General features: G+C 39.0%; 1 protein-coding gene across 4 annotated transcripts in view; it reads right to left on the bottom strand.

Annotated features, from left to right (window-relative positions):
* Positions 1-22,490, bottom strand: part of GOLIM4 (golgi integral membrane protein 4) — an 80,385-nt gene extending 57,895 nt beyond the window's left edge. For 2 of the 4 annotated variants that reach the window (XM_013982184.2, XM_005669986.3), the window contains exon 1: positions 21,648-22,477. In XM_013982184.2, coding sequence (XP_013837638.1) covers positions 21,648-21,834 — 187 coding nt within the window. In that variant the 5' untranslated portion in view covers positions 21,835-22,477. Of the gene's footprint in view, positions 1-21,647 lie in introns of all 4 variants that reach the window. The other 2 variants (XM_005669985.3, XM_005669984.3) reach the window with 2 other exon arrangements.

The raw sequence follows: 27,396 nt of genomic DNA on the forward strand, positions 1-27,396 counted from the left end.
TCTGATTAAAGATTAAATCCACATTCTGAAAAAACTGAAGTCATGGAGTTCTCCTAACTTTTTTACATTTAATGAGTTTACTCCTATTAGTGAGTGGAGGTTTTCTAACTAGATTATTAAATCTACTTTTAAGATTAGTCTTAAAAAAAAAAAAAAAAAAAGCAAACTGTGAGGATAGCAGCTTTCTTTCTATCTTACAGGCCAGGAGCTGGCATTACAGACTTAAAGTGGACCCAGAAAATGGTTCCTGGGGCATGTCTGTCCCCCACAGCTTACAGCAGTGGCACAAATTGCAGTCTGACCTAATGAAGGCTTCCAGTTCCCATCATTAGTTTCTCCAGGTCTTGGCACACCTGGAGGAAAGGGGACTTGGTGCTAAATCAGAAAGAAAACTGAATTTAGGGCTGGCAGATTTTCATTCAAATTCCTTTTCTCATTTACTACTTTTGTTATTCTGAACACAATTTTTCTGAACTCATTCTTCTAATGCATGATCTAAATATTAGGGCCTGCTCCCATGTATAGCACAGAATAGATAATCAATGAATTTCAACTGAATTTGAAACAAGACAAAGGGCAGAATCTTGGCAGGACCTCAAGGTATGAAAAATGAATAAATACAAGAAATGCAATACCCAGAAGAGAGCCATCTGGAGTGAAGAAACTGACCAAGGTGAGAAGTTCTTGATGGTAGGTAGCAACCAGCCCAAGAGGAAAAAAAAAGGTAACATGGCAAATGAGCTTCTCTTGGGGGTGCACCAGAAAATCCAGTAAGCCAGCAGAGGACCTGTTTTCCTTGATGACTAGAAAAGAATGCTCACTTCACTAATTATGCTGCTGAATGAGTCATAAGGGTGGGTAAACTGAGAAAATATGTAAGGGAGTGGAAAAATATAAGTAATTACATGGATGTCGTACAGCTTATTTTAATTAAAAAATTCTTTGCTCTGAATGTTTTGTTAACTTTGCGTATGTAGGGATTGATACATTCCCTCCAATGAAACCCCCACAGTCTTTTCCTTCTCAAGAGCTGAGCTGCCCCTGAGTTGCACTGTAGTAAACCCCAGGTGGTAGAGCATGAAGCCCATTCAACATGATGGGCTGACTGGGGAAGGAGGAGAGGACAGAAAAAATATCCATGCCAGGTAACATTCTAGGTCTTTAACATTTACTCTTTTCACCAACACTATAAAGAAGATATGATTAAAAAAAAAAAAATTAGGCTCAGAAAGATTCAACAACTTGCAAAGGATGTAAAATTGAAATTTGGCAGATCTATGAGTCCATTCAGCTTCAAAGTCAACTATGGTATATTGAACAGAGACAAAAAGTTTAACATAAAACCTATGTAAAATAACAACCTATTAAGAGAAGTTATTAAAACACAAGCGAGGACCAGAAAGATGGAAAAATGAACCACAAATAGCTATACTAAAAATATGATTATTAACATAATTACTTGAAAACTTTTTTTTCAGAGTCTCATTTATTCTTATTATACATAATTATCAAGTTTGGTTATTAGGCTTTCAAGTCCACACTAAAATTAGATGAAGTAACTTAAGGAGAGGGGACAGAATGACCACCCTAGGAAGCTGGTAATCGTGAAGAATACTATAAAAGATCATCGCTCCTTGGAGAACTAATTTAAAAATACACTGACTGAAGGCTATTTAACATATGGGTAACTGCTCTCTAATATGATGATCAACCATATATAGTGAAACACAATTTCCTATATTTTTAGTCATTTCAGTAAGGTGACCTTTAAAAATATGTAACTAAATAATTTACCATTTCTACTTTTGTAGACCACGTTTCCTGACTTTTTTGTCGTTGTTCAAAAAATATGGTTTCTTTCCTTCTTACATTCTGAACATGCTAAAAGAAACACAATACCACAGCACAAAATAACTATACTGATCTTATGCCTCCTCCAATTCTCATCTTGCCTCTCACCCTGTAATTTTCCCCTCTTCTTTGTTTTACTTGTCCACATAGGCACACATCATAGTCCGCCTTTCCTTACTAAAAGGACTCCTTGGGGGTAAGGACCATGTCTTATCAGACTGTCTAACACAGTGCCTTTTACATAAGGTAAACTCATCAAATATTACTTTCCTTAGTGAAATTTATGTTCAGTATGCTCAACTTTAGAATACAGGGATGCATTTAGAAACAACTTCCATATGAAGTGGCTAAAATAAAACTCATAGGGCTTTAAAAGGCAAATGTATTCATTTGTCCAATAACTATATTTAAGGCATTCTTCCAAGCCCTAGGATTAAAATAATGGACATGAAATACCAGTTTTCTGAATCCAAGGTCTTATAACCTCATGGAGGAAGAGAGACAAACAAGGTACAATTAATGAGATAGAATAATAATGTAGGATAATGGGAGAGAAAGTACTTGGGTGGGTGAACTATCACCATTTTCCAGCTTATTCCCTTATATCAAGGAAGAGATGTAGCTATGACTTCTAAAGATTGCTCAGAGGTAGAAAGTATGAAAGATTCAGCTTCTCGAAAGTAACCAGTAAAATCCCCATGGGCTGCTGTTACAGCCAGCCTTCCACATGGTTCCCTCTGATTCCCCCCACCTCTTGGCACTCATACTCTTGTGTTCCCCTCCTACACTATATCAGGGCTGGTCTATGTTACTAATAGCATCCAGCACAAGTGGATTAGGTTATAAAGACTGGCTTTTGTGTTGGCTCTTCCTGTTAGATCCCTCACTCTGTGGGAATACAGCTGCCGTGTCATGAGGACACTCAAGCAATCTATGGAGAGGTGTTCCACCATGGAAAATGGAGGTATCTCCCAATAGTGAGGAACTGAAGCCTGCCAGCAACCACAGGAACAAGTTTGGAAGTGGATCCTCCTGCAGCCCAGCCAACACATTGAGTACAACCTCATGAGAGACCCTGGCCCAGAACTATATAGCTAAGTTGCTCCTGGATTCATGACCCTCAGGAAACTGTGTGAAACAGTTCATGTTTATATATGTTTGTCGTGTGAAAGTGCTAAGTGTAGGGGTAATTTGTTATGCAGCAATAGCTAGCTAATACTGCTGCCTTTGTAGAAGCTGACATCTGAACTTAGGCCTGAATAAAAAGAAGTCAGTCAATAATGAAGTGATCTCAGCAAAGAAGGTTCCAGGTAGAGAGAAGAGCTGATATAAAGACTCTGAGAAGGGTGTGAGCTTGTGGTGTCACTGCAACAGCTGAAAGGACCATGTGGTTGTTATCTTGTTGGTGAAGCACAACCACATTGTAAAGTGAAATTTTCCTTTAAAGAGAGATGAGAAATAGCATTACCTAACTTACGTTTTATAAAGAATAATCTTTATAAACTATGGAGCTACTCTGTGGGCGATCAGGGTGGAAGCAAGAAAACCAGGTAGAAACCTACTGAAATTAGCATAGTCAAGAGATGACAGTGAATCAGAATAGGATGCTAGAAATAGAAATACTATAGATTAGTAAGATTCAGGATATATATTTTGAAAGTAGAGTCAACACAACTATATGAAAAGTATTCAACACCATGCCAACAAGTTTTTGAGTGACCTAAATAGCATCAGAACAGACTTAGAAAGAGGGGAAATTAGATATGATCAAATGAGACACAACACAAAATTCAAGACATAATTCTAGGATAGTTAAAAATCATAATCTTTTGAAGTTAAAATGCTGTGGGGCCAGGTAAGACTCTCCCTTTTACAAAATAATTAAGCAATCAGCTGATGTGTTCTTTGGTATCTGTTCTGACTGGAGTCAACTAGATTGTTTTAGAAAGAAGTATTTAAGCAATCAACTAGCAGAGTTAAAAAAATTAAGTAATAAAACAGAGATGAAGAAGACCAAAAACAAAGCCAGATTTTCCTTCCGCATCAACATATTTCTAGAGGGACAAAATTAATGACAAGAAGTATTTAAGTAAAAGAACAAATACATGGTAGCTGGCCAATTATTCACTGGTTTCATAGAGTATTAGAGTTTCACTTACCGGGACTTAACAAGAATCTACATGTTCCTACTCTAAAAATTTTCAGAGCAGGTATTATTCACAAGAAGTATAGAAATGAACATGTTGAAAAAAAACCCTGCTTCTTCTTACTGTTTCTTCTATTGTTTGCACAAAAAGCTTGTCAAAACAACTCATAGGATATAGCCATTTCCAAATCAAGGCCTTATTTGTGTACCTAGGAACCAGCCTTCAGCCTCCCTATTTGTTTTTGTAAAATTTTCTGATATTCTCAAGCTGAGACATGAAAAATCAAGCTTTAAAAAGTAGAAATATAAACAAATTGCTATTAGTATTATCTTACTAAAGAAGACCAAGATAATACTTAACTGACTGGTCACATACGCACATATATATAGTCATACATAATATTACATTAAATGGAATGAATAAATATGCCACTTGAAAAATAAGGGTGTTTTAAAGAAATGCTTAAAATTAGACAAGTCTTTAAAAAAACAGAAAAACAGACAAAAAGACTGGACATCTGTCTCTTTAAATTTTTCAAAGTCTTTTCCCAAGGCCTTGGGGATTAAAATATATAGTTGCCATAGTAGGTGCTTGAACCTTCAAGTAAATACTGAAGATGTAACTCTTCATTTAATTTCTTAAAAAGAAAATCCCAGTGAATATATAATGAAATTTTTTAATGCCAACCATGGCATACATCTATGAAAAGTCTACAAAAAATTTTAAATGTCCAAGTCTCTCCATGGGTCCAAGTTCTAAATTATTCTCATTTTTTCCACCCACATAAATTACTGTATGAAATTAAATCCTATATTTTATCACATCTACTTTTGCTGCTAAAATCAGCATATCAAATGCTGAAATACTTCAGTAGAGAAGTTCTCTTATTCCATGTCATTGAAAGAGTGGTCATAAAAATCCAACAAAAAAGCCTTTAGCTATAAAGGATACTTCATTTACCTTCTATTTCTTAATGGCAGCATCTATAAAATGATTATATCCCCCAAGAAAGCCTGTGGATAGTACGTGCTTCAGAAAAACCTTGTTGATTAAAAGAACATATTTACTTATTGCCTTTTGTTTATAATTTATACGCCTTTTCATTAGGAATTCACACCTTTTGCTGAGAAAACACAAACATGACTAAAACTGTGTTATCTTTTTAAAAGTCTTTGTTAAATCACTGTAAAAATAATTCATCAGATGAAAGCAGCTTTCATACCATACCAACTGAAATTGACTATGGGTCATCTCTCTGAATTTTTTTACCCGTCCTTACTGTTAATTATATACTCACACTCTGCCAACCATGTGGTAGTGCTTACCGCTGTGGGCAGAGTATTATTCTGCACCCCAATTCATCGGTGTTGGGAATGACTATTCGTCTGGCTTGGCCAGTGTGACAAAAGTGACAGTGAGCCAGTTCCAAGCTGGCCTACGCCTATGTCCAGAAAGGCCCAGACAAGCCCAGTCCACCATGTTCAAAACACAGCCACACTGCAGAATGGTTACCATGGATATGTCTCTTTAAGTAATTGAGATTTTTAAATTTTTATAAAGCAAAATATCTTTTAAAAATTTTTATTGAAGCATAGTTGATTTAAAATGCTGTGTTAGGAGTTCCCATCGTGGCACAGTGGTTAATGAATCTGACTAGGAACCATGAGGTTGCGGGTTCAATCCCTGGCCTCGCTAAGTGGGTTAATGATCCGGTGTTGCCGTGAGCTATGGTGTAGGTGTGAGCTGTTGTGTAGGTTGCAACGTAGCTCGGATTCCAAGTTGCTGTGGCTGTGGCGTAGGCCAGTGGCTACAGCTCCGATTAGACCCCTAGCTCGAGAACCTCCACTGCCGTGGGAAGCGGCCCTAAAAAGGCAAAAAGACAAAAAAAATAAATAAATAAAAAATAAAATAAAATGCTGTGTTAATTTCTGCTATAAAGCAAAATGATTCAGTTATACAAATATTCTTTTTCATATTCTCTTACATTATGATTTACCACAGGATACTGAATATATAGTTCCCTATGCTATACAATAGGACCTTATTGTTTATCCACTGTATATATAATAGTTTGCTTCTTCTAATCCCAAACTCCCAATCCCTCCCTCCCTCTTGACAACTGCAAGTCTGTTCTCTACATCTGTGAGTCTGTTTTCGTTTCTAGATAGCTGATTTGTGTTGTATTTTAGATTCCATATATAAGTGATATATTATTTGTCTTTCTCTTTCTGGCTTACTTACTATGATAATCTCTAGGTCCATTCACATTGCTGCAAATAGCATTATATCATTCTTTTTATGGCTGAGTACTATTCCATTGTATACATGTACCACAGCTTCTTTATCGTTGATGGACATGCATGCAGTTTCCATGTATCGGCTATTGTAAACAGTGCTGCTATGAACACAAGAGTATATGTACGTTTTGAATTACAGTTTGTCTAGATATATGCCCAGGAGTGGGATTGCTGGATCATATGGCAACTCTATTTTTAGTTTTTTGAGGAACCTCCATACTGTTTTCCATAGTGGCTGCACCAATTTACATTCCAACCAACAGTGTTGGAACACTCTCTCCAGAATTTATTATTTATAGACTTTTTAATAATGGCCATTCTGACTGGTGTGAGGTGGTACCTCACTGTTTTGATTTGCATTTCTCTAATAATTAGTGATAATGAGCATCTTTTCATGTGTCTATTGGCCATCTGTCTTCTTCCTTGAAGAAATGTCTGTTTAGGTCTTCTGCACATAAAACAAAAAATATCTTGATGCTCAGTATATCTTTATATGCTACTCATGTAACATTAGTTACATCAAATCACACATCCTTGGATTACCTGTCCTAAATTAATAATAGTAATATTCTTTGGCTATCTTCTATTTCAGAAAATGGAGTCAAAAATCTTTTTTTTTTTTGGAGGGGGGGCTACGCATGCAGCACACAGATATTCCAGGGCCAAGGATCAAATCCACACCATAGCAGCAACATCAGCCACTGCAGTGACAACACTAGATCCTTAACCCACTGCATCACCAAAGAATTCCCAGAAATATTTTTAAGGAAATTTTTAAGGAAAAACTTGTCACAGAAAGACATTCATTCTATAAAGTCTAATTTTTCAGAAATAAACTATAATATACTGAATAAACTTTACTGTAAGAAACTCAATTTATAATTTTTTAACATTAAATGTGTCTATAATTTACTGAGCAGATCTCTAAGTGAACTGAAAATAAGCATCTCCCTAATTATCTGATATACTCCAGAACTGCTTATCTGTTTTTTGGGGCAGTTTCTGAGTAGCTTCTCTTCAAAATCTCACAGGTGTGAACTAAGTAGTGCTAGGAGGAGGATATTGGCTGACAAATTCCAGACTTTCCACCAACAAGTTGTGTGAGCTCTGACAGGTCAACACTGTCCAACAGAAATGCACTGTGAACCACATTGGTAATTTTTAAATTTCTAGCAGTGGTATTTTTTAATGTGGGATATCTTTGTGCAATACATCAATAACATCTATTGTGACCCAAGAGTTAATCAAAATGTAATGCCACCAAAACAATAAGGTTGTGCTTAACAGAAAAATATTTCACAATGCGTCTGCTTTAAATTTTAAGTTTAAAGTAGTTAAAATTTGAAATTCTGTTCCTCAGTCACTCATTTGCTGCGCTTAAAGTGCTTTTGCCACACAAGATGGGGGCTACCATGTTGGACAGAACAGTTATCAAGCCATTTGATCTCTCTAAGGCTCTCTTTCCTCATTGAAAAAGTAAAGAAATTTTTGAGAGGAAAATTCCCAGTGGAAATTTCTGCCAACCGAAGCCCACATACCCGACTCAAAATGCAAGCCATTCACTACCCAGGAATGCAGCCTAGTGTCGAGGGATACTATGACTTTTCAAACAAAGTCAGAAATCCGGATGTTTACATAAGATATCTTTTTCCATGTAGACAACTACTGTGAAATTTTTCCGAGCACTGTGTGGGCCAAACCAAAGCATATCCATATGCTGCTCCTTGCAACCTGGGTTCTACATTCTTGCCTGCTTTCCCAATCTGTGATTTATTTAGGAGTGACTTGGCTTCTACATCTGGAAGCTAAAAAACACAGCTGGAGAATCAGTTGAGTGGTGAGCTTCAAAGCCCCCCTGTGAAGTCAAGGTGAAGCTCCAGAGCCTGTGGTGAAAGTTAGCAGGATCCTGGAGGTGTGGGCTTAAGCCCTGTCCACACCCCAGGTTGCAGAGGAGTCTGAGGAAGAATCATCTGAAGGTAAGGGACAGCCCAAGCCCCTAATTTTGGATCAAGGACAGTGTGCCAAAGATAGATGGAAAGGGTGGTGAAGCCAAGATCACCAGTGACTATCCGTCCTATTACCCTGGGACCCAATCCGATGGTGCCTGCCTCCATCCTCCAGGGCATGTGAGATCCAGAAAGGAACAAAGTCAACAGGCTCCGGTGGGCAGAATGCTGCAGAGGTGAAGCAGGCAGTAGTGGCGTGAATAGCCATCAGCCCCCTCCAAGGACAAAGAGATTGGATTTGGCAGAGGATGGCAGGTGGACTGGAGGAGACCAGCTCTCAAGTCCAGGAGAGTCACCTTCTGGGTACTCTTAACTCTGAGGAAGCAAAGTCAGAAATTCTGTTTTGTGAAAATGTACTGTCAAAACCTCATTTTAGTTCCAAGGTGAACAAGCCTTGGAAACTGAAGATTAGTACGACTCCTGAGTTAGGATCCAAGCAATTCGAGCAATAATTCCAAGAGTGTCACTGTCTTGCTGTGGGACTTCTGTTTCCTCACATTTAAAATGGTAATAATAGAGCATATTGCATTACTCAACGTCTTTGCATTTTCAGGACCAATTTGAAAAGTCTAAATTTCTCATGTGATAGCAACGCATTTTTTATTATTTACTAATAACTATGGACTCTAGGAATGCAATTTATTAACTGTCATTTAAGTCTTTAATTAGGATTCTTACATTCGAAAATGGTAGAGTGGGTTTGGGCTTTAGAGGAATAGCAGTGAACACTGACTACCCCATTACAAAGTTGAACACTTTCTAGAGGGTTCATAGGGTGGAACCAAGGGAAGCCAAATTCCAAGATGGACTTTAAAAAAATCACGGAAGGAGGAATTTGCCCCAAAGCAGAGGTTCTTAACCTTTTTCAGGTCATTGATGCTTTGAGGATCCAATAAAAGCTATGACTTCTGTCTTGGAAAAAGTCACATATACAAAACTGACGTAAGTTTTCAGAAAGTTCATGGACCCCTATGGATCTCAAATAAAAAATGCCACCCTTAAGGAAGAGAGGGTCACAGACAAGATATACAGAGAGTTCTTAGGACTTGGTTGCTGCCTGGTAGGAGGCAGTTTTGAGAACAGCTGGATGCCTACAATAAAAACAAAGCTGTTTTTCTTTAAAAGCTCAGCCTCTGTTCAAAGTATTGCTACCATGGGACCCACAGATGAAGACTTCTTGGGGGCCAAATAATGGGTCTCACAGGCACTCACAAATACTATCCTTCTGCTAACTGGGTTAGTAGTTACTGCTTCTTTGTACAGGTTTAACAGAAGATAGCACTCTCTAGCTTAATCCATATGGACCCTAACCCACCCAGCGAGCAAAAGGTAAATGAGAATAAGCAATATGCAGCTCATAAGTCTCCCTAAGAACTGCACTGCACATGTTAGCACTACATTAGAGAAGGCATCAGGAATTTTCCCATTTTGGTTTTGGGGACAGAGAACAGAGACCACATGTCACAAGAGACTTACAATCCCTGTGAGTATCACAAGAGAATTAGTCCACAACAACCTGGCCTACCATTAGGATCATGGCAGCAATCTCACATCCATGTAGAGAGCAGGGGGGCAGAAAGAGAATCACTGATCCTGTGCAGATTCAAGAGCAGCTTCTCACTGACACGGTTGGAACTCTCCTTGATTTCTGAATGGAATATGGACTCAAACATTTTGACAAAATATGCTCTATCCACTTCCTGATCCAATCTCTTATAGAAATGTGTATAGGAAGTATGATGGAAGTCAAATGGCAAACAGAAATATTGTTCTCTTATATTTCTGATTACTAAAGTATGTTTGGAAGAGGGAGGTCATACTATGATTTGAAGTTTTACAATTGTTCAGAATACATTTAATGATGTTTTCATATGCTCTCTTTTAGCTTATCAACATCACAAAAGACTATCCCATGTATTGCAATATTCGAAACTTAACTTTCAATATAGGGATGAATGAATAAGTTGAGATTACTAATCATGCAATTAATGCTCTTTCTTTATATTATTTATCTTTCTAAGACCAGTTAAATTCCACGAAAAATGTATCTCTTCTGGAGTTCCCAGAGTGGCTTAGCGGTTAATGAACCCAACTAGTATCCACAAAGATGCAGGTTCAATCCCTGGCCTTGCTCAGTGGATTAAGGATCTTGCATTGCTGTAAGCTATGGTGTACGTTGCAGACACGGCTTGGATCTGGCATTGCTGTGGCTGTGGCGTAGGACCTTGGCTACAGCTCCGATTGGACTCCTAGTCTGGGAACCTCCATATACTGTGGGTGCGGCCCTAAAAAATACATATATGTATATATCTTCGGATTATAAAATAATGAAGTCTTCACCAAGGACTGCAGTCTATTTAAAGTCAGAAGGAACATTCAGAAGTAAAAATGCTATGTGACCAAACACATTACGTAACTATGTATTTGTCAAAAGAAATATAGTCACTTGTAGGAGTGGGAAGTTTTCACAGTTGTCAATGGATTTTGACACCCTCCAAGGACAGGATGGCTTCCACTTTGGGATTTCCCCTAACACCCTCCTAGTTAAGTTTATACTTCAGTGAGTTACCTGGAAATCTCTTTTAATTCTTCCAGGTCATTTGGTTTAAATACCAGGTAATTTCCCTCAGAAGTGCCATGATTTCAAATTCCACTGCTTGCTAATATACATCAAATTAAATGGAACTTGCACTTTAATATGTAGTAAAATATTTTTACAAAAGTATTATGTTGGATATTCCACAAATATAATTTAGAATAGTGCCTGGTACATAGCAAGTGCCCAAAGAATATTAGTTTATGATGAGTGTGGTAATGACATTGCCAACGACAATGACATTCTTACCTTGTGGGAGGCAGCTACTAAGATAGCCCCAGATGATCCTTACTTTCTGTTATTCTTGCCCTTGAGCACAGGCTGAACTTAGTAACTCAATTCTAATGAATAGAATACGGCAGAAGTGGTGAGTTACTGCCTTCAAGATTAGTTTATTAAAATACTTGCAATTTGGAGTTTCCTTGTGGTGCAGCGAGTTAAGAATCCAGCTTTGTCACTGCAGCAGCTCTGGTTGCTGCTGTGGTGTGGGTTTGATCCCTGACCTGGGAACTTCCACATGCTATGGGTGTGGCCAAAAATTAATTAATTAAAAATATATGTGTGTGTATGTATACTTTCTCTCTAGCGCTCTCTTGGATCTTTTGCTCTGAGGAAAGCCAGCAATTATGCTATAGGTTCCAGGTTGAAACCATGGAAATTCCTATGGAAAGGCCCACATGAATGAGATTGGACTTAGCTCTTCTAAGGCCTGCTAACAACCACATTAGAGGATTTTGAAGCAGATTCTTCAGTCTTGGTCAAATTTTGAGATGACTATAACCGTGCTCAGCAGCTTGACTGCAACATCATGAGAGATCTTAAGAGAATCACCCAGATAAGCCCAGATTCCTTTCCAGCAGAAACTGTAAGATAAGTATTTGTTTTCTAAGCCAATTCAATCTGGGAACAACTTACTATACAAAAGGATCACTAACCCAGATTTTGGAAGTAGAGTGCTGCCGTAAAAAAAATTCTAAAAGCAGCTGTGGAACTGCGTAATGGGCTAAGAAGAGTGTGAGTGAAAGCCTACAATGCCTTGAACACACTGTTCACAGAATTTGGGACTTTAAAGAAATTTCTACTAAGGGCATGAATGAAAGTGAGGTAAATCTTATTGGAAACTAGAAATTAGGTACTGGCAGGAAGTTTAACAATACCTACACTTATGTGTAGTTATGTGACCTGCAGTCCCTTACAGTTATATGAGAAGTAAAAAATGTGCCAAATGAACCTGATGATTTAGTTAAGGAGATTTCCCAACAAAGTATTGAAGAGACTACCTGGCTTCTTGCTGTTTATAGCAAACTGTGAGAAGATAAATTAGGGAGGGACTACTGAACAAAAAGGAGGCAGTATTTGAAGGTTTTGAAAATTCTCAGCCTCTCTACACAGCAAACAATGCTAAAATTAAGAAACAGCTTCCAAACAAAGATCATTTCCAGGGAACTGTCTGAAAAACTATAGTTTAAAGATGAGAATAAAGGTGTAGCTTCTGAAATTCTTTGGTAAGCCCTGGGAAGAGTGGCATCTCAGAGAACTATTCAGTCAGACCACAGGATCTACTACAAGTGTCAGGGTATGGCACACAGATCCTCTCAATAGGCCTCTGGTAAGTTGAAGGGCACTGTCTTTCCATTGTCTCTGCAGAAGTCTGAGGCAGAGAAGGAATTATCTCCAAGAACTATGTGGACATGGTTTTTGTCTAACAGAGTAAGCCTCAACAAGCTTCACAGGAGACCCAACAAAAATTCTGAGAGGATTTTTATCAGCAGAAACATTGCCCGTCTGGACTGAAAGGAACAGAGTTGGTCCTAAATGAAAAAAGGCCATAGATCTTCCAAACTGCATGTTGATTGGCTCAACGTCTGATATACTGACTCTTTAGTTTCGCAGATCTACAGATAAAGAGGACATGTACTTGAGAAGTTATATGTGAGGAATTACACGCCCAGATCAAATTTAAGATGACTTCTGCATTTTAAGCTGATAATTACTTATCAAGAGGTCTTATTTTTCATCTTTTAATAAAAGTGATATTTGAGATCAGTACAATTTAACATGTTTTATAGCATCAAACCTTTTAAAAAGGGGAGTTCCCACTGTGGCACAATGGGATTGGCAACAGGTTCAGTCTCCCACCTGGCACAGTGAGTTAAAGGATCCTGCATTGCCATAGCTGTAGCTCAGATCTGAACCCTGGCCTGGGAACTCCATATGCCAAGGGGTGGCCAAAAAAAAAAAAACCAAAAAAAAAAAAAAAAAAAAAAAACCAAACCTTTAAAAAGGCTATTGAGTCCTTTTAAAAATTCCCTCTAAATGTTTGTTAATAGGTTGAAAGATTAATGCAATAGGAAGTACAGATTTTTTATATTAAAACTCACTAATATAAAACTAAATAAACTGTTCTACACTAACAAAAACTAACTAATCATATTGTTGGAAGCCCAATTTTAATCTATGTTTAGAAAATTTATTTTATAGTATCATAGCTACTGTCGAGAGCATACAAGCAATGTCAAAGCTCTCTTACATATCGTGATTTGCAGATTTTGTTGGTTTTTTTAAATTCCACTTGAAGGGTTTTAAATGAGATGTGAAATAAGAAATGAAATGCTTGACTCTCCTAAAATGATTATATATTTTTCTTAAATTCGCTTAATCTCTCAAAGGAAAGGAAATAGTGTCTGTCATTCAAACATCCTAAAATGCCTCATCCTTCAGAATGACAACATATCTTTTACTTCTCTATTCACTGCCTATCATACTGTGACATTTTATATATGAAAAAATAGTTAAAGCAATATTTTAAAAAATGTCATAGTATTATAACTAGCAATTTACTCCGTGCCATGTTCCTCCAGGCTATAAGCCTATTTAGTGAGGCTTATTAGTGTAGAGCAATGGCTGGCATGTCCTCTGGAAAAGCACCCACAGGCCAATAAAAACAAAGAACACAAGTGTGCCATTCAGAAATACATGGCATTGTTCAAAAACAGCAACATTCATTTCTGCTGGAACTGAGAAGAGGGTGCTGCTAGTTTCCAGAGGCAGCAGAGTGCAGTGAGGAACAGTATATTGTTCTAAAAGTCCGGGTATGTGGGCTCGGGCTGAACTTGAGACACATGCTAAGTGATTCATCTGCCTCAGGATTGTTTTCTTAACTGTAAAATTCAGTATCTGTATCATTAAGTGACTTGATCACGTAATGTCTTCCTAAACTTCAGACATGCAGGAACTCCTAACTTGAGTTCTTACTGTATGTGTATAAAATCTGAATAGTGAACTTGCCAAATGTACACTGTTTCCCCTAAAATAAACTTCTAAAAAGAAAACTCTACACTACCACCTTGTAAATGAAAGTCTGACTTCACATGATCTTAATGGGTAGTAACTGTAAAATTTAAATGCAATAAAACAGCAAAACAATTTTTAAAGTCTAGTTATCAGGCTGTTGGCTGCCTGAAATTGGCCTTTTTGAGAAAAACGAATGAGCATCTATACTTAGGAGAGAGATTCTAGTATCAGAGTTTCTCCTTGACTTGTCAAGAAAACAATGAAAGGGAATTCAAAATGGCCTAAGTTTCTGATGTGATTTGATGTTATTTTATGCAGCGTCTGCATACCACCTAAAATCAACTCCAGTATCAACTAAAACCACCTTTAGCAACAGCACTAAATGCCCTACACTCTGGGAATGCTGCATCAAAATCAGAAGTAACTTCTGTTACTTCTGATTCTAAAGTTTATTTTGAATCCTCACATGACTACCTAACCCACTTTCTTGAAACCATTAATACTGTCATGAGAGACACTAAAATAATTTTGAGGGCAATGGAGTACAGTAGAAAGAATGCAGGCTAGAAAGTCACATTGGGATTCCAAGCTCAGTTTCATTAGATTTGACCTTGACACTGGCAAGTTAATTAACCTCCCTCAGATTGCTCCTTCATGCTAAAATGCTGGTGTCAGTGTTAAGTGAGAAAATGCCTGTAATGCATTTAGCACAACATCTGAGTATGGAAGACAATTAATAAATGGTATATATTTAAAATAATTCCTTCAAGTAAATTTTCAAGGAGTTCCTGTTGTGGCTCAATGGTAACAAATCTGACTAGTATCCATGAGGATGCAGGTTTGATCCCTGGTCCCACTCAGTGGGTTAAGGATCTGGGTGTTGCCATGAGTTGTGGTGTAGTTCGCAGACGCAGCTGGGAACTGGCTTTGCTGTGGCTGTGATGTAGGCTGGCAGCTATAGCTCTGATTTGAGCCCAGCCTGGGAACTTCCATATGCAAAGGGTGCAGACCTAAAAAGCAAAAGAGAAAAAATCTTATTAAAATAAATTTTCTTCAAATAAGAATGGCTTAAAAGAAAAAAAAAATACAGTTGGCCATTTTTCTTCCATAGTAAAGTTATATTAACTTTCACTTTCTTTTTTTTTTTTTTATTTATTTTCCCACTGTACAGCAAGGGGGTCAGGTTATCCTTACATGTATACATTGCAATTACAGTTTTTCCCCCACCCTTTCTTCTGTTGCAACATGAGTGTCTAGACATAGTTCTCAATGCTATTCAGCAGGATCTGCTTGTAAATCCATTGTAAGTTGTGTCTGATAAGCCCAAGCTCCCGATCCCTCCCAGTCCCTCCCCCTCCCATCAGGCAGCCACAAGTCTCTTCTCCAAGTCCATGATTTTCTTTTCTGAGGAGATGTTCATTTGTGCTGGATATTAGATTCCAGTTATAAGTGATATCATATGGTATTTGTCTTTATCTTTCTGGCTCATTTCACTCAGGATGAGATTCTCTAGTTCCATCCATGTTGCTACAAATGGCATTATGTCATCCTTTTTTATGGCTGAGTAGTATTCCATTGTGTATATATACCACATCTTCCGAATGCAATTTGTCGATGGACATTTGGGTTGTTTCCCTGTCCTGGCTATTGTGAATAGTGCTGCAAAGTGAAAGTTATGAACATGTTCATGTTCATAACTTTCACTTTCAAACAAAGCTACAAAACCCACAAACCACTGACTGGCAAAAGTAGCAAAAACATTTTGTCCTCAGTGATAAAATAAGAACACTTAGTTGTTAAAATGAAAACCAGCAACTCTTGGTTGCTACCATGAGCATACCAAAAAAGGGTCAATAAGGTGGAGAAGATAGAAGAGGGAGTGTCTTGAATAAAAGTTTTAGCCAAGTTGGGCCATGGCTCTGAAAAGAGCCCTATTTGGTCACAATTAATAACTCTGTTACCTGCTGTATATAATACATAGTAGGCAAAATAAAAAGCAGCCCAACATTAATCCTGCAACAGCAGTCCTGGTTACCCAGGAAATGTTGTAGTGATGCCCTCTGGGATTCGTGCCAGTCACATCAGATGTATTATTTCTAGTCTGTGCAAGTGTGCAAAATAGACATTGTTATCCCCAGCAAACTATGAAAACATCGAAATTCAGAGAGGCTATCTTCCTACTCAAGGTCACTTCACTGGTAAACACCAGAGTTGCATTCAAACAGTATCTGATGCCAAAACCACTCCCCCTTCATTATTCTGTTTCTTTCTTTTCACAACACGAAGACACGGGCAAGAATCTTACGCTTTGAAATGTCAGAAACCATTATTAGTCTCTGTCTCTTTCTCTCATCTTCTAGTTTCTCTCAGATCCCTTGTACTTTCATTCCCGGCTTCAGTCTTCATTCTCCAACTCCAATTCACTCATTTCTTAAGTCTCTAAAACATGGTCTTATACCCCAGCCCTTGGTAAGGCAGGAGGGAATTTAAAAAGTCAAGTAGGCTTCTAATCTAATTGTATGTAGTAAACTGTATAGCCTATCTGGGTCCTCTATCTGGGACTTAAACAAAGGACTCACAAATAATGAGGGATTCTCTTCCCTGGTCAACCAATATTGGCAAAGTCCAATGACTAAGGCAGGTTGGAATCATACATGTTTGTGCAAGTCATATATATTTAACAGAGGGTTTGATTGATTCATATTTTCAAAAGTTATCTAGGAGCTTTTATCTTTTATTGAAGGAACAAATTTTAAGTCAGGGCTTTGCATACAAATAAAACTGATCTTAAAGAGTGTTTATTTCGTTCCTTTTTTAAAATAGAATTTTTTTTTTAAAAAACAGCTTGATAAATTTCCTCTTTTAATGGTAAGATGTATGTACTTCAGTGAAAATGTCCATTTAATAGACAATATCTAATTGATGTTTCTAAGTCCTAACTTTGCACCTGAAAATTAGTGCTACTATGCACTTGCCTGTGGTTGTTGGATGAAATGACTGAGGTCCATGAATCACTCTGTTGTATGTGAGGTTCTCCAATAGTTCAAAATGTAAGCTTCACCCTTTTAAGCATTGTATACCCACTAACACTACAGATCCTATGACAACCTATTATATGCACTATTATCCTGACTATTACATATGGTGAAAGCAAGTCACAGAGATGTTAAGTAACCCAAGATCACATAACTGGTTAAAAAAAAGACAGCAAGACATCAAATTCAGGCGCTGACTTCTCAGCCCACAAGCACCACATTTCACTGCCCACCATATATAAGCACATTCATAGGCAGAAAGCAAATATCACATAGGTTAGACCTACTATTTATTGAGCACATACTGCATGCCAGGCACCTGGCACTGGAGAGGAAAGAATTTTAAAAACCTGGCCCTGAGCTGAAGGAGACATTTTTATTTTTTAAAGCAGATTCAGGGGAGGTTGAAAACAGAGAAGCAACCAGATACATGGTCATGTGTTCATGGTCAGGTGAATGGGCCATCCTACGTGTAGGCGAACACAATGCAAAGGACAAGTGACTTAAATAACCATGTCACCCTTAGAAGCACCAAACCTGTTTATTTTAAATAACTGTAATGCACTTATCAGGAATAGGAGCATAGGAAATATCATATGAATCTTTTCTTGATGGTTTCTGGTCATCGCTGGGAAAACCAAGAGCGCGGTAATAATGTAATACAGTGTTTTAGGAATGAGGGACTGACTGCTCCTACTACTAAAAAAAAAAAAAAAAACACAACAAAGAAACAAAAACAAACCTAAATGGTTACATTCCTCTTCCAGATCTTATTGCACAAAGTTACTGCCTACTGCCTACCTCTGTCCCTCACAGCCTTGCCTAAACTGACATAAGAGAGTTAATTAGTAACCAGACTCTAATTCTAAATTTAAATTGTCAGGGAGGGTCCCTTCTCCAGAGTAAAGTACTTCAGTTACACCAGTCTACCTATTCCCTTTGATGTTCATCTAGGTATAATTTAGAACAGAGCTAATTATAAAAACAAATTCTGCCAATTTCAAAATTTTACCCATGGCAAACCTGGGAAGAGAAAGAGATCAAATATCTCATCTCAAATAGGGAGCCTGATGATAACCACAGCTAATCTTGAAGGAACCATATTATGTGCTACTTGGTATGTGCTTGGAGCTTTATAGGTATTACTTTATCCTTATGGTATTTTATGAAATAAGTCATTCCAGTCTCCATTATATAAATAAGAAAAATAAGGCCTACAATCACACAAAATGTGGCAGGGGTAAAGGAAACAAAACAAAACAAAACAAACAAACAAACAAACAAAAAAACAAAGACCTCAAATGTCTTTGCAGCCAAGCAGGTAAAGTAAATGTGTGAAGGGGCTCAGTCTTAAGGTTACAGAGCTGTGGTTCTCAACCTGAGCTGCACACAGCAATCACCTGGGGAGATTGCCAGGTGGCTTCCACCCCCACGGATTGTGACTTAATTGGCCTGGAAGCTGCCCCAGTGATTCTAATGGGCAGTCAAAGCCACCACTGTTTATAGTCACCCAGAATGGTCCCTGGCCCTGAAAGCATTTTTTTTTTAAAATTTAAGTTAATTAAACACTGAGGTGGTCAAAGGTTGTTACTACCGCCCCTGCCACCAGAGATAACCTCTGCCCCACTCCTCAGTATAATTAAGGTACACTGTGGGTGGAAGATAGGTAGGCTGGTGGAGATTTGTTTTTAGTGGAGAGGGTTGCTGGTCTTAAACTTTCCCCATATCATCCCCACCATCTCCTATTTGTGGAACTGTTCTCTTCTAAAATACACTTGGAATTGGACATAACCTACTTTCAGAATAATGCCTGGTATACAACCCGTTATTAAACTGAAGATGACCTAAATATGCTCATTTAACAAACGTATACTTGCAGATTACACAGCCAAACTAAAGTTTTTCAAGAGGCGTTTTTTTAAAAGAAGGCCACTCATAATTAACTCTGATTTTAATCCAAGCCGGGTCAAGAGATATAAGGTAACTAAACAAGTCTTAAGAATGGAGAGTCTGATGTCCTAAAAACAAATTTATGCAGGTGGCACATAGTGCTACCGAGTAAAATGTCATTTGTCATTGGGAAAGGGAAGCAAAAGCTGCATACCGTCAGAAAATCTTCATTAAATGACCTGCAGATGTGAAATCCAAAATAAATGCTACAGAATAGAAGTCAATTGTGAAAAAAAGAGTTGTAAAGAAAGAAGAAACTCTAACTTGCTTGAGAAATAATTCCTCACCCATAATCAGAGTGTAATTGTTGCAGCACCACAATTCAAGAGGAAATGGCAAAAGAGTAAATTAAGAAATGGACTGTACGGCCACTCAAACTAGCTGCAACACTTTTCCGTCTCCTGCTGCAAAGTAAATGTGGCATATTTTAATGGTTTTGTATTACCACTTACCACTCCTCTCCCCCACTACCACCACCAGACGAAGGCAAATAAAAGGAGAAAGATGCTGAGATTGACTTTCTAAATGGAAAATTGTTAATAAAAGGCCATGACTCAGAAATCATGACCACAGTCAATGAGTTCTAGCACTGGGAGCTGAGGCAATGTGCTACCTGGGCAAACTATGTCACTGTTATTACTTTGTTTTTTTCAACAACCAGAGACAGGGAAGTGAAGTCTGAGAAAGCAGACAAAAGTGCTTGAGATTAATTTTCTCACCGCAGTTCAATTTTGTTTGTTGACTGAATAAATATATACATTCACCCCCCCCTCCTATGTGTCAGGCACTATGCAGTGCGGAGGGTAGCATACTGGTAGATGTAACAGCACTGCTCTGAATCTCCTAAACTAAGAGAACAAGGCACCAACCTGGTGTGATCCACTATATACACCCTTCCCGCCACATGTGAGAAAATCCTGTCCTGCCATTGTACTGTTATTGCACAGCAAGTTTTCTCCTTGGTCTAATAGCTCCGAACTTCACAGGGAACCCACTGGTGTCTTCTAATTAACAAGTAAATAAAAAGCCATACTTTGCATACCAACAGTAACTCGTGAGCAAATGCCAACAAATTTAAAAGAAAAATTTTAACTTATGGGTAAATTTCAAAAATTTTAAGGAAAAAAAATTTTATCCTAAGCCTGAATCGAAACAGGTTTTCCTTTCAAGCCAAGACCAGTTCACATATTTTCACTGCCTGTAGCTACACAGCTTTAGTAAGCTAAAAATACTTCCCTTCTAAGATGGGAAGAGCAAATAAGACCAAGAATCAGCTGTGTGTCATTTTCTCTCATATTTTTTTTTTTACTAGAAAACATTCGAAGTAGCTAAAGTGACAAAAAGGCATCTGCTTTATATTTGTAAAAGTATACACTGACAGAAACATCCATCCAGCTTGTATCTTCCTAGTAATATGACATAAGCTGTATTTGCATTATCAGCAAATACTGTCAACATTTCACTACTCACAGCTCTTTATTATTACTTTTTTTGATTGGGGAGAGGGCTGCATTAAGTGTTGAAAACTAACCACAAGTACAAGAAAAAGCTTTCAAAAATATGTACAAGATGATTCTGCTCTTAGGAAGCACATATAGTGCTTACTTTGCCGTCATGCATCATTTATGTTCCTGAAATTTACATTAAATGGGATTCTAAAATAGAGGGATAGGAGCTTTAAGTCTTTCTGCAGATCTTGTCACACTGTGTTTGCTGTATGTCTGGCAAAGTGAAACACCATGTTCCTCCTCTTGGGCTTCTCAAGGCTAACTGTAAAACACACACACACACCCCTACTTACCTCTCTAGGACAAAATAAGTTATTCAGGAAGACAAATAAACCTTTTTTTTCTTTTTCCAAAAACATAAATGCAAGATAGTGAACTTTTTCAACACATCCAACATCTCTAAAGTCACACTACTGAGTTAAAAGAAATGAGAAACCAGCAGGTCTAGGCTCCATTCGACTGGGCCATTAGTTTGGACCCCGGATCATGGCTTAATTTCCCTTGAAAAAACAGCACAGTGTTTTTCAAACTGTGCTGCCAAACTCCCCATTTCTTAGGTTACTAACAAAGTCAACTGGAAAGCAAATACCTAGAAACCAGGAAACCCTGTCCCTCTGGGATGGGCTGGCAGGAGACTAGGCAGGGGTCTTGGTTTGTATGCCCAGATTGCAGCTGGGCCTTTGACAAGTGCTGGGGTAAAACATTCATTGTGTACCCGCCCATCCAAAGCCCTGTGGGACAGGGTTGTTGCTGCCAATTTCTAATGTAACTGCCTGAAGAAGAGGCAGGGTGGCGATTTGTCATCTCTGACACTCCGGGGTCCTGCGGCCCTGGCTTCTGATGTCCCTGAAGGTCAGAGGTGGCGCCCACAGTGCCAACGGCTCACCAAAGCCACTTTTCCAGCCGGGGCGGGAGGCGCGGGGCAAAGTTGGCCACCGGCCGCGCGCGTCCCGTTAACCGTACCTTGTAACTGGGCAGAAAGGGACTCCTGGTGCTGCTGGTACTTGAGCGCCACCGCCTCGGCTTTCCGCAGCTGCGTCTGCAGCTCATAGTAGAGCATCGCGCCATAGAGAAAGCCAAACACCACGGTCAGCAACAGCAGCGTCTGGAAGATCCGCTTCTGCTTTCGGGAGCACATCCCGTTTCCCATAGTCCCGCCGGGACTCTGCGCCGCGGCCGTCCCCGCCGCCGCTGTCCCTTCCGCCCCTCTGCCCGTCCGAGCGAGCGCCTCAGCAGCGGCCGCCGCAGGAGGTGGCTGGACGCAGCATGAGGAGGAGACTCGAGACACAAAAGCGGGGCTGGAGGGGAAGTGGCGCCCGCTCAGCCTCCTCGCGCCGCGGGGCGCGCAGCCATCGACGCCGCCACGGCAGCCGTAGCTGCCAAACTTTTGCGAGGCTGGCTTTCCGCGAGTGCCGAGGCCCGGGAGGGGGCCCTCCGCATACTTCTGAGCGGGCTGTCCTCGCGCGGTCCCCAGACGCCGCCTGCCTTTTTCTCTCCTCCCCACTTTTTGGCCCGGCTGCCCCGGGCAGAGCTCAGAGTCCCGCCCCGGCCGCTCCCCGCCCGCTTGCAGCAGCTCCCACTGCGCGACTTTGTTGCCACCAAAAGGAGGGGCAACAACAAAAGGAGCGTTTCGGCGCGCGGCGCGCAGGGGTGAGTAGCTGGGAGGGGGCAGGCTGCCCCAGCCGGGTTTGGGGGAAGGCGGGCCGGTGTCACTGATGGGGCTGCCGAGCCTCGGCCGCCGCCACCTCCCACCCAACTTACGTGTCACCCACGGCCCTGCAATTCTGGCCAACGGGATTCCGGGAGGAAGTCCCACTCGGGCTCCCCGTTCATTGGGCCCGTCAGAGCCGCCGTTCCCTCCCTTCGGGGAGGCAATGCCGGGCTCGATTGGACGCCCGCTTTGTCCGTCCGACCCCAGGACCTCGCCTTCCCTCCGGCGCCGGGTAGAGCACGGGGCTCCTTGGGCCGCGAGGTCGCTTGGCGCCTTAGTGCGCCCACGTGGAGTGCGGGTGGTGGGGGGAGGCGGCGGGGCCAGCCGTGGGAAGTCGGCTGCGCGGGACACGAGTCCCGGCTTGCGGCTGGGAGAGATGGTGCGCACGTGTGTGTGCGCACGGGAACATGTGTATTTGTGATTCCTCACTCGGAACGCACTTGGGGAGAGGAGTACAGTATCTGAAGTGGGAGAGAATGGATGGAAACAACTGTGCACCCTCTGCCGAGCACCCTTTTCTGTCCATATTCAGTGGGCAGGCACACGAGATAGCTACATCGTCAGCACAGTTTTGGTAGTGAGTCGGAGATGCCTGTACCTACTGAGTCGTGCCGGGTTCAGTGTACTAATGTGGATGCGTGTGTGCCCACAGATGGCAGGACAGGAGTCCTGAGATTTGAACGCGCTAGCACTCTAGACACACTGCTTAACTGTACACGTGGGTTGGGGAAATCAGCTTGCCTTTGGCAGAGGGGAAAGAAATGATCTCATATTTTTCCCTTGGCTGCAAATAGAGTAATTTAAAAAACAAGTCTTACAGGCTGAAATGGCCATGCCTTCATTTTGTCATATGTATTTGTTGTTTATATGTATTTTATTTATTTTTGATGCAAAAATACATCAGGTATATTGCTAAATTACATTTTAAAGGCCAGCGAAAGTTTCCTATGTAAAAACAAGTAAAATAAGCATAAAAACTACAAACCTCTTCAAAGAAAATACATAGTGCATTTTTTCTGTATACTTAAGGGAAAAAATTCAAGGTTATGCATAAATGATAATGTTGTTTCTGCTCCTGACCTAAATTCTAGAAAAGTAAATTATTTCTTAAATCCTCAATAGTGTCATGGAATTTATCGCATACTGCATAATTTTAAAGATATTCTAAACCGATTTTAGTCATCACTAATGGCAAGCACTCAAAATGAGGTTAGCTCTGTTCAGTCACAAAAATAACATAAAGGCAGCCCCTTGTGCAGAATTTTTTAGATGGACTCTGATACTAAAAGCCATAAAATGAACCGAATTTTACAACCTGGCTAGCCTGGGGCATTTATACTACCATGAAAACTAAGTGTGTCTGGCATGTGCTTTTTTCTAATAAGTGATAACTCACATTGTTTTTTAAATGCTTTCATTTACTAATATACTATCTAACTTATCACAACCAGATTAAGTATTAGGTTCACATATTAGTAAATATAAAAAGCAAAGTTTATCAATGCACTGTGATAACCCTAGGACCTTCTAGAAAGCTAGGAGTACGACAAGGTTATAATCCAGAATCCTGATTTTTCCATCTCTTTCTCTTATAAAATAAAGAAAGTTATATTAGGAAATTATATCTGGTCCATTAAAATAACCTAATTTATAGAGAAAAAGAAAGTTTTAATGTTCTAATCTGTCTTGCAAATACAGTGTAGCCTTGATTATTGAATCTACCACTGTTTAAATTTTACTCTTTCAGCGTGACTCTTGAGACTGAATAATTCCTGCAACCTTGTCAGAATTCCTCATAACTAAAAATTCCTTACTGCTGTCAGTGTATATTTTGCTAAACAAATTCTTCCTCCAAAAAATCTGCCAAAACTGCTCTGGAAGAAATTAAGTTTTATAGCAACAGTCCTGGCGTATACATGAATAGATAATTATCCTAGCCACAAAAGAAAAAAAATTGTATATAGAGTTGGAAAATTATTACTTCTCTATTACACAGTGTGTAGTATTTGGTTGTTTTTCAGAATCTTTGGAAAATTCCTATGCTTCCAGAATACATGATTACTCATTTTAAACTTCTGATTCCTTCCCATCAAACTCCAAAGGTATTCTTTGCCTAAAGCTGCTGGCTGACTCTACAGAATATAATAAATGTAGGTCATAAAACACAACTCAATATTTTAGTCATAAAATTTGAAAGAGAACAAAAATTATTACCTGAACTTATCCATTATTTCAAATTCAAGAAGGATATGTAGAAGTACATAAAATCACTAATGGCAGTGTCTTTATAGTATTACTTTCCCAAGGTGAAGTATGCTGCCAGTTTCTTGAAAATATCAGTATAGAGCTTTTCAAAGGCCAACATTGAGGAAGTTATCCAAGGCCTATAAATTGAATTTACATAACATTGCCTTTGGGTAGAGCTTGCAATAGATGAGCTATTCATACTGGTCTTGCTAGGTCCTTTGTTCTATTTTAACTTTAAAAACAGCATTTAAAAAATAGTATTATATATTAATATTTCCATAAGCCATATATTTAACAATATATATAATTTTAAAATTGTAAATCTTGAGGAATTTCATTGATTTAATGTTTTATTCCTGAGGCATGAAGAAATTAAAGAAATTCAAGGTCTTACATTTGTGAAAGGGCTAAAGTAACATTTGGGAATCCTCGTTACCTATATTTTCAAAATAGGGAAAGTCATAAAAAATACAGTTGAGGGATACAGCTAATTTATAAAAATAGATGACTAATAATTTTGAGGATCCTACTGTAAATTTTTTATTGAAATCTTTTTAATACAAATTGAATTCAATATTTTTTTAATTTGTGAGAGAAATCAACACTTAAAAAAGGTATGACTAGGGTGTAGTGATGCATGTTAACTAGGCATATTGTAGTGTTCATTTCACAATAAATACATATATCACATCATTATGTTGTACAACTGAAACTAACATAGTGCTATATGCCAATTATACCTCAATTAAAATAAGCAAATAAAATTTTGAATGGCAGTTCAGTATTAATAAACCAGTTTTAACCTTTTCATGTGAAAATTGCTGAAATGAACTCTCTTCTTTCTTCTCTATAGGGAAATACTCTTTACCTCTTGCTGTCACCTAATTAGCACAGGCCACCTACACCTGAACTGTTCTGAGGGGTAAAGGAATACATTCAAGTTATCTTGAGGATTCTGTGAAAGATGTTTTATAACTCTTTTTTATACGATTTTGCTAATGACCTGGTGGTAAATGTTAGTAGATTAACAAGGTAAGCCTGTGGCTAAACACATAAGAAACTCCACTGCCTGTGTCTTGTTGCCTTGCTTTGGTCTGTCTCTAAGCTCCCAGCTGGGGAACTGAACTATTTAAGGAGTTACAAAAGAGTAAAGGGGAAAGTTGATGATTAGATGAAAAGTAAAACGCTTTTCAGTAAGAGAAACCAGACCATCAGCACCACAAGTCAATATTTGTAAACACAGACTACTTTGATAATGGAGGAAATTTTTAGAAGCCCTACTTGCCACAAGATGTGTAGCTAGACTAAATAAACAGAAATTATTGTTTCAACGTTAACCTTCTAAAGTTGGACCATCCAACACACTCTAAATTCTTCCAGTTTAGAGTGTGATCATTTTGAACTTGCTTAAGTTTTACTATAGCTAATGTATGAATTTTAGGAAATATTTTAGTTTTATAAAATGTTGGAATGAATGGAAAGGGAGCATGTGTGAGACAGAAGTGAAGGGAACTTCCCAAATCTTCTGTTGCCTAGTTCAGGCAGCTTTTCACTAGCTCAGTGCCTTCAGGAACTCAAAAACTTCAGATAAGAGGATGGACTGTGGAAAAGATCAGTGCCCAGTGAAACATGCATTTCACTGTTCTTCGCTAAATGCATAGTTTGTTGAAATCATTTATATAAAAGAGGTATTTGGTTTATCCATAGCCAAATATAGTTTCATATCATATGTTATATGACAGGTATTTATAGTAACTTCTTGTTTTGTTTTGCTTTTTAAGGGCTGCACCCATGGTATATGGAAGTTCTCAGGCTAGGGGTCAAATAGGAGCTGCAGCTGCCTACACCACAGCCATGGCAACAGCAGATCCAAGCCGCATCTGCAACCTACACCACAGCTCACAGTGACGCTGGATCCTTTACCCACTAAGTGAGGCCAGGGATGGAACCTGTGCCCTCATGGATACTAGTCGGATTCTTAACCCACTGTACCACAACAGGAACCTTATAGTAACTTTTTAATTGTGGTGACTCTTGCAAGTCATAAACATGCCAGTACATATTTATGATGTATCCAATGCTGAGTCCTGTGTCAGTTATTCAACATTCTGTTTCAGAACTATTACTACCTCCCGCCAAAAACCACAATGTGCTTCATAAACATTATTTATGCTCTAGTTTCCAGGAACATTTTGAGTCAAAATAAATGGACTATCAATGATTTTACTTAGAAATAAAGTAGAGCAAACTTTCAAATAAATAAGAAGAATCAAGTTACCTCAGGATTAAGTTCGGCTTAAATTAAAATTGTGAAATAGAAACATTTGTCTTGGGCTACTCTGCTCCTTTTCATTCTATCCTCTAGTTCAATCCAAATCCTGGCATCCAGCATCTAGTTGTCACCTTTGGTTTCCCAAAATCCTCACTTATGACTGTGCCCCTCGCTTCTCACCACCCACCCACATACATACATTGGACTTTCCTTTTTGAAGATAAAGTATGCTAATCTAAAATAATCCTTCCACAGTCTTGAGAGGAAGTTCAAGTTGGTCATATAGGAAGATCCTGAATTCCTACTCCTGAATCCTGAGTCCTCCCATGGACACATGGATACACACATGGAGCAATTCCCTCTGAAAAAGACTTGAAAACTAGCTGAACAGCTCCTCCACAAGAAAGGATAAAAGAGCCACATGGAGGCAGGTGGGAGAGGCAGACACCTCGCCAGAAACTGCACCCCTTCACAGTGACTCA

Source organism: Sus scrofa, chromosome 13, assembly GCF_000003025.6.
Source record: "Sus scrofa isolate TJ Tabasco breed Duroc chromosome 13, Sscrofa11.1, whole genome shotgun sequence".
In the NCBI taxonomy this organism is placed as follows: domain Eukaryota; kingdom Metazoa; phylum Chordata; class Mammalia; order Artiodactyla; family Suidae; genus Sus; species Sus scrofa.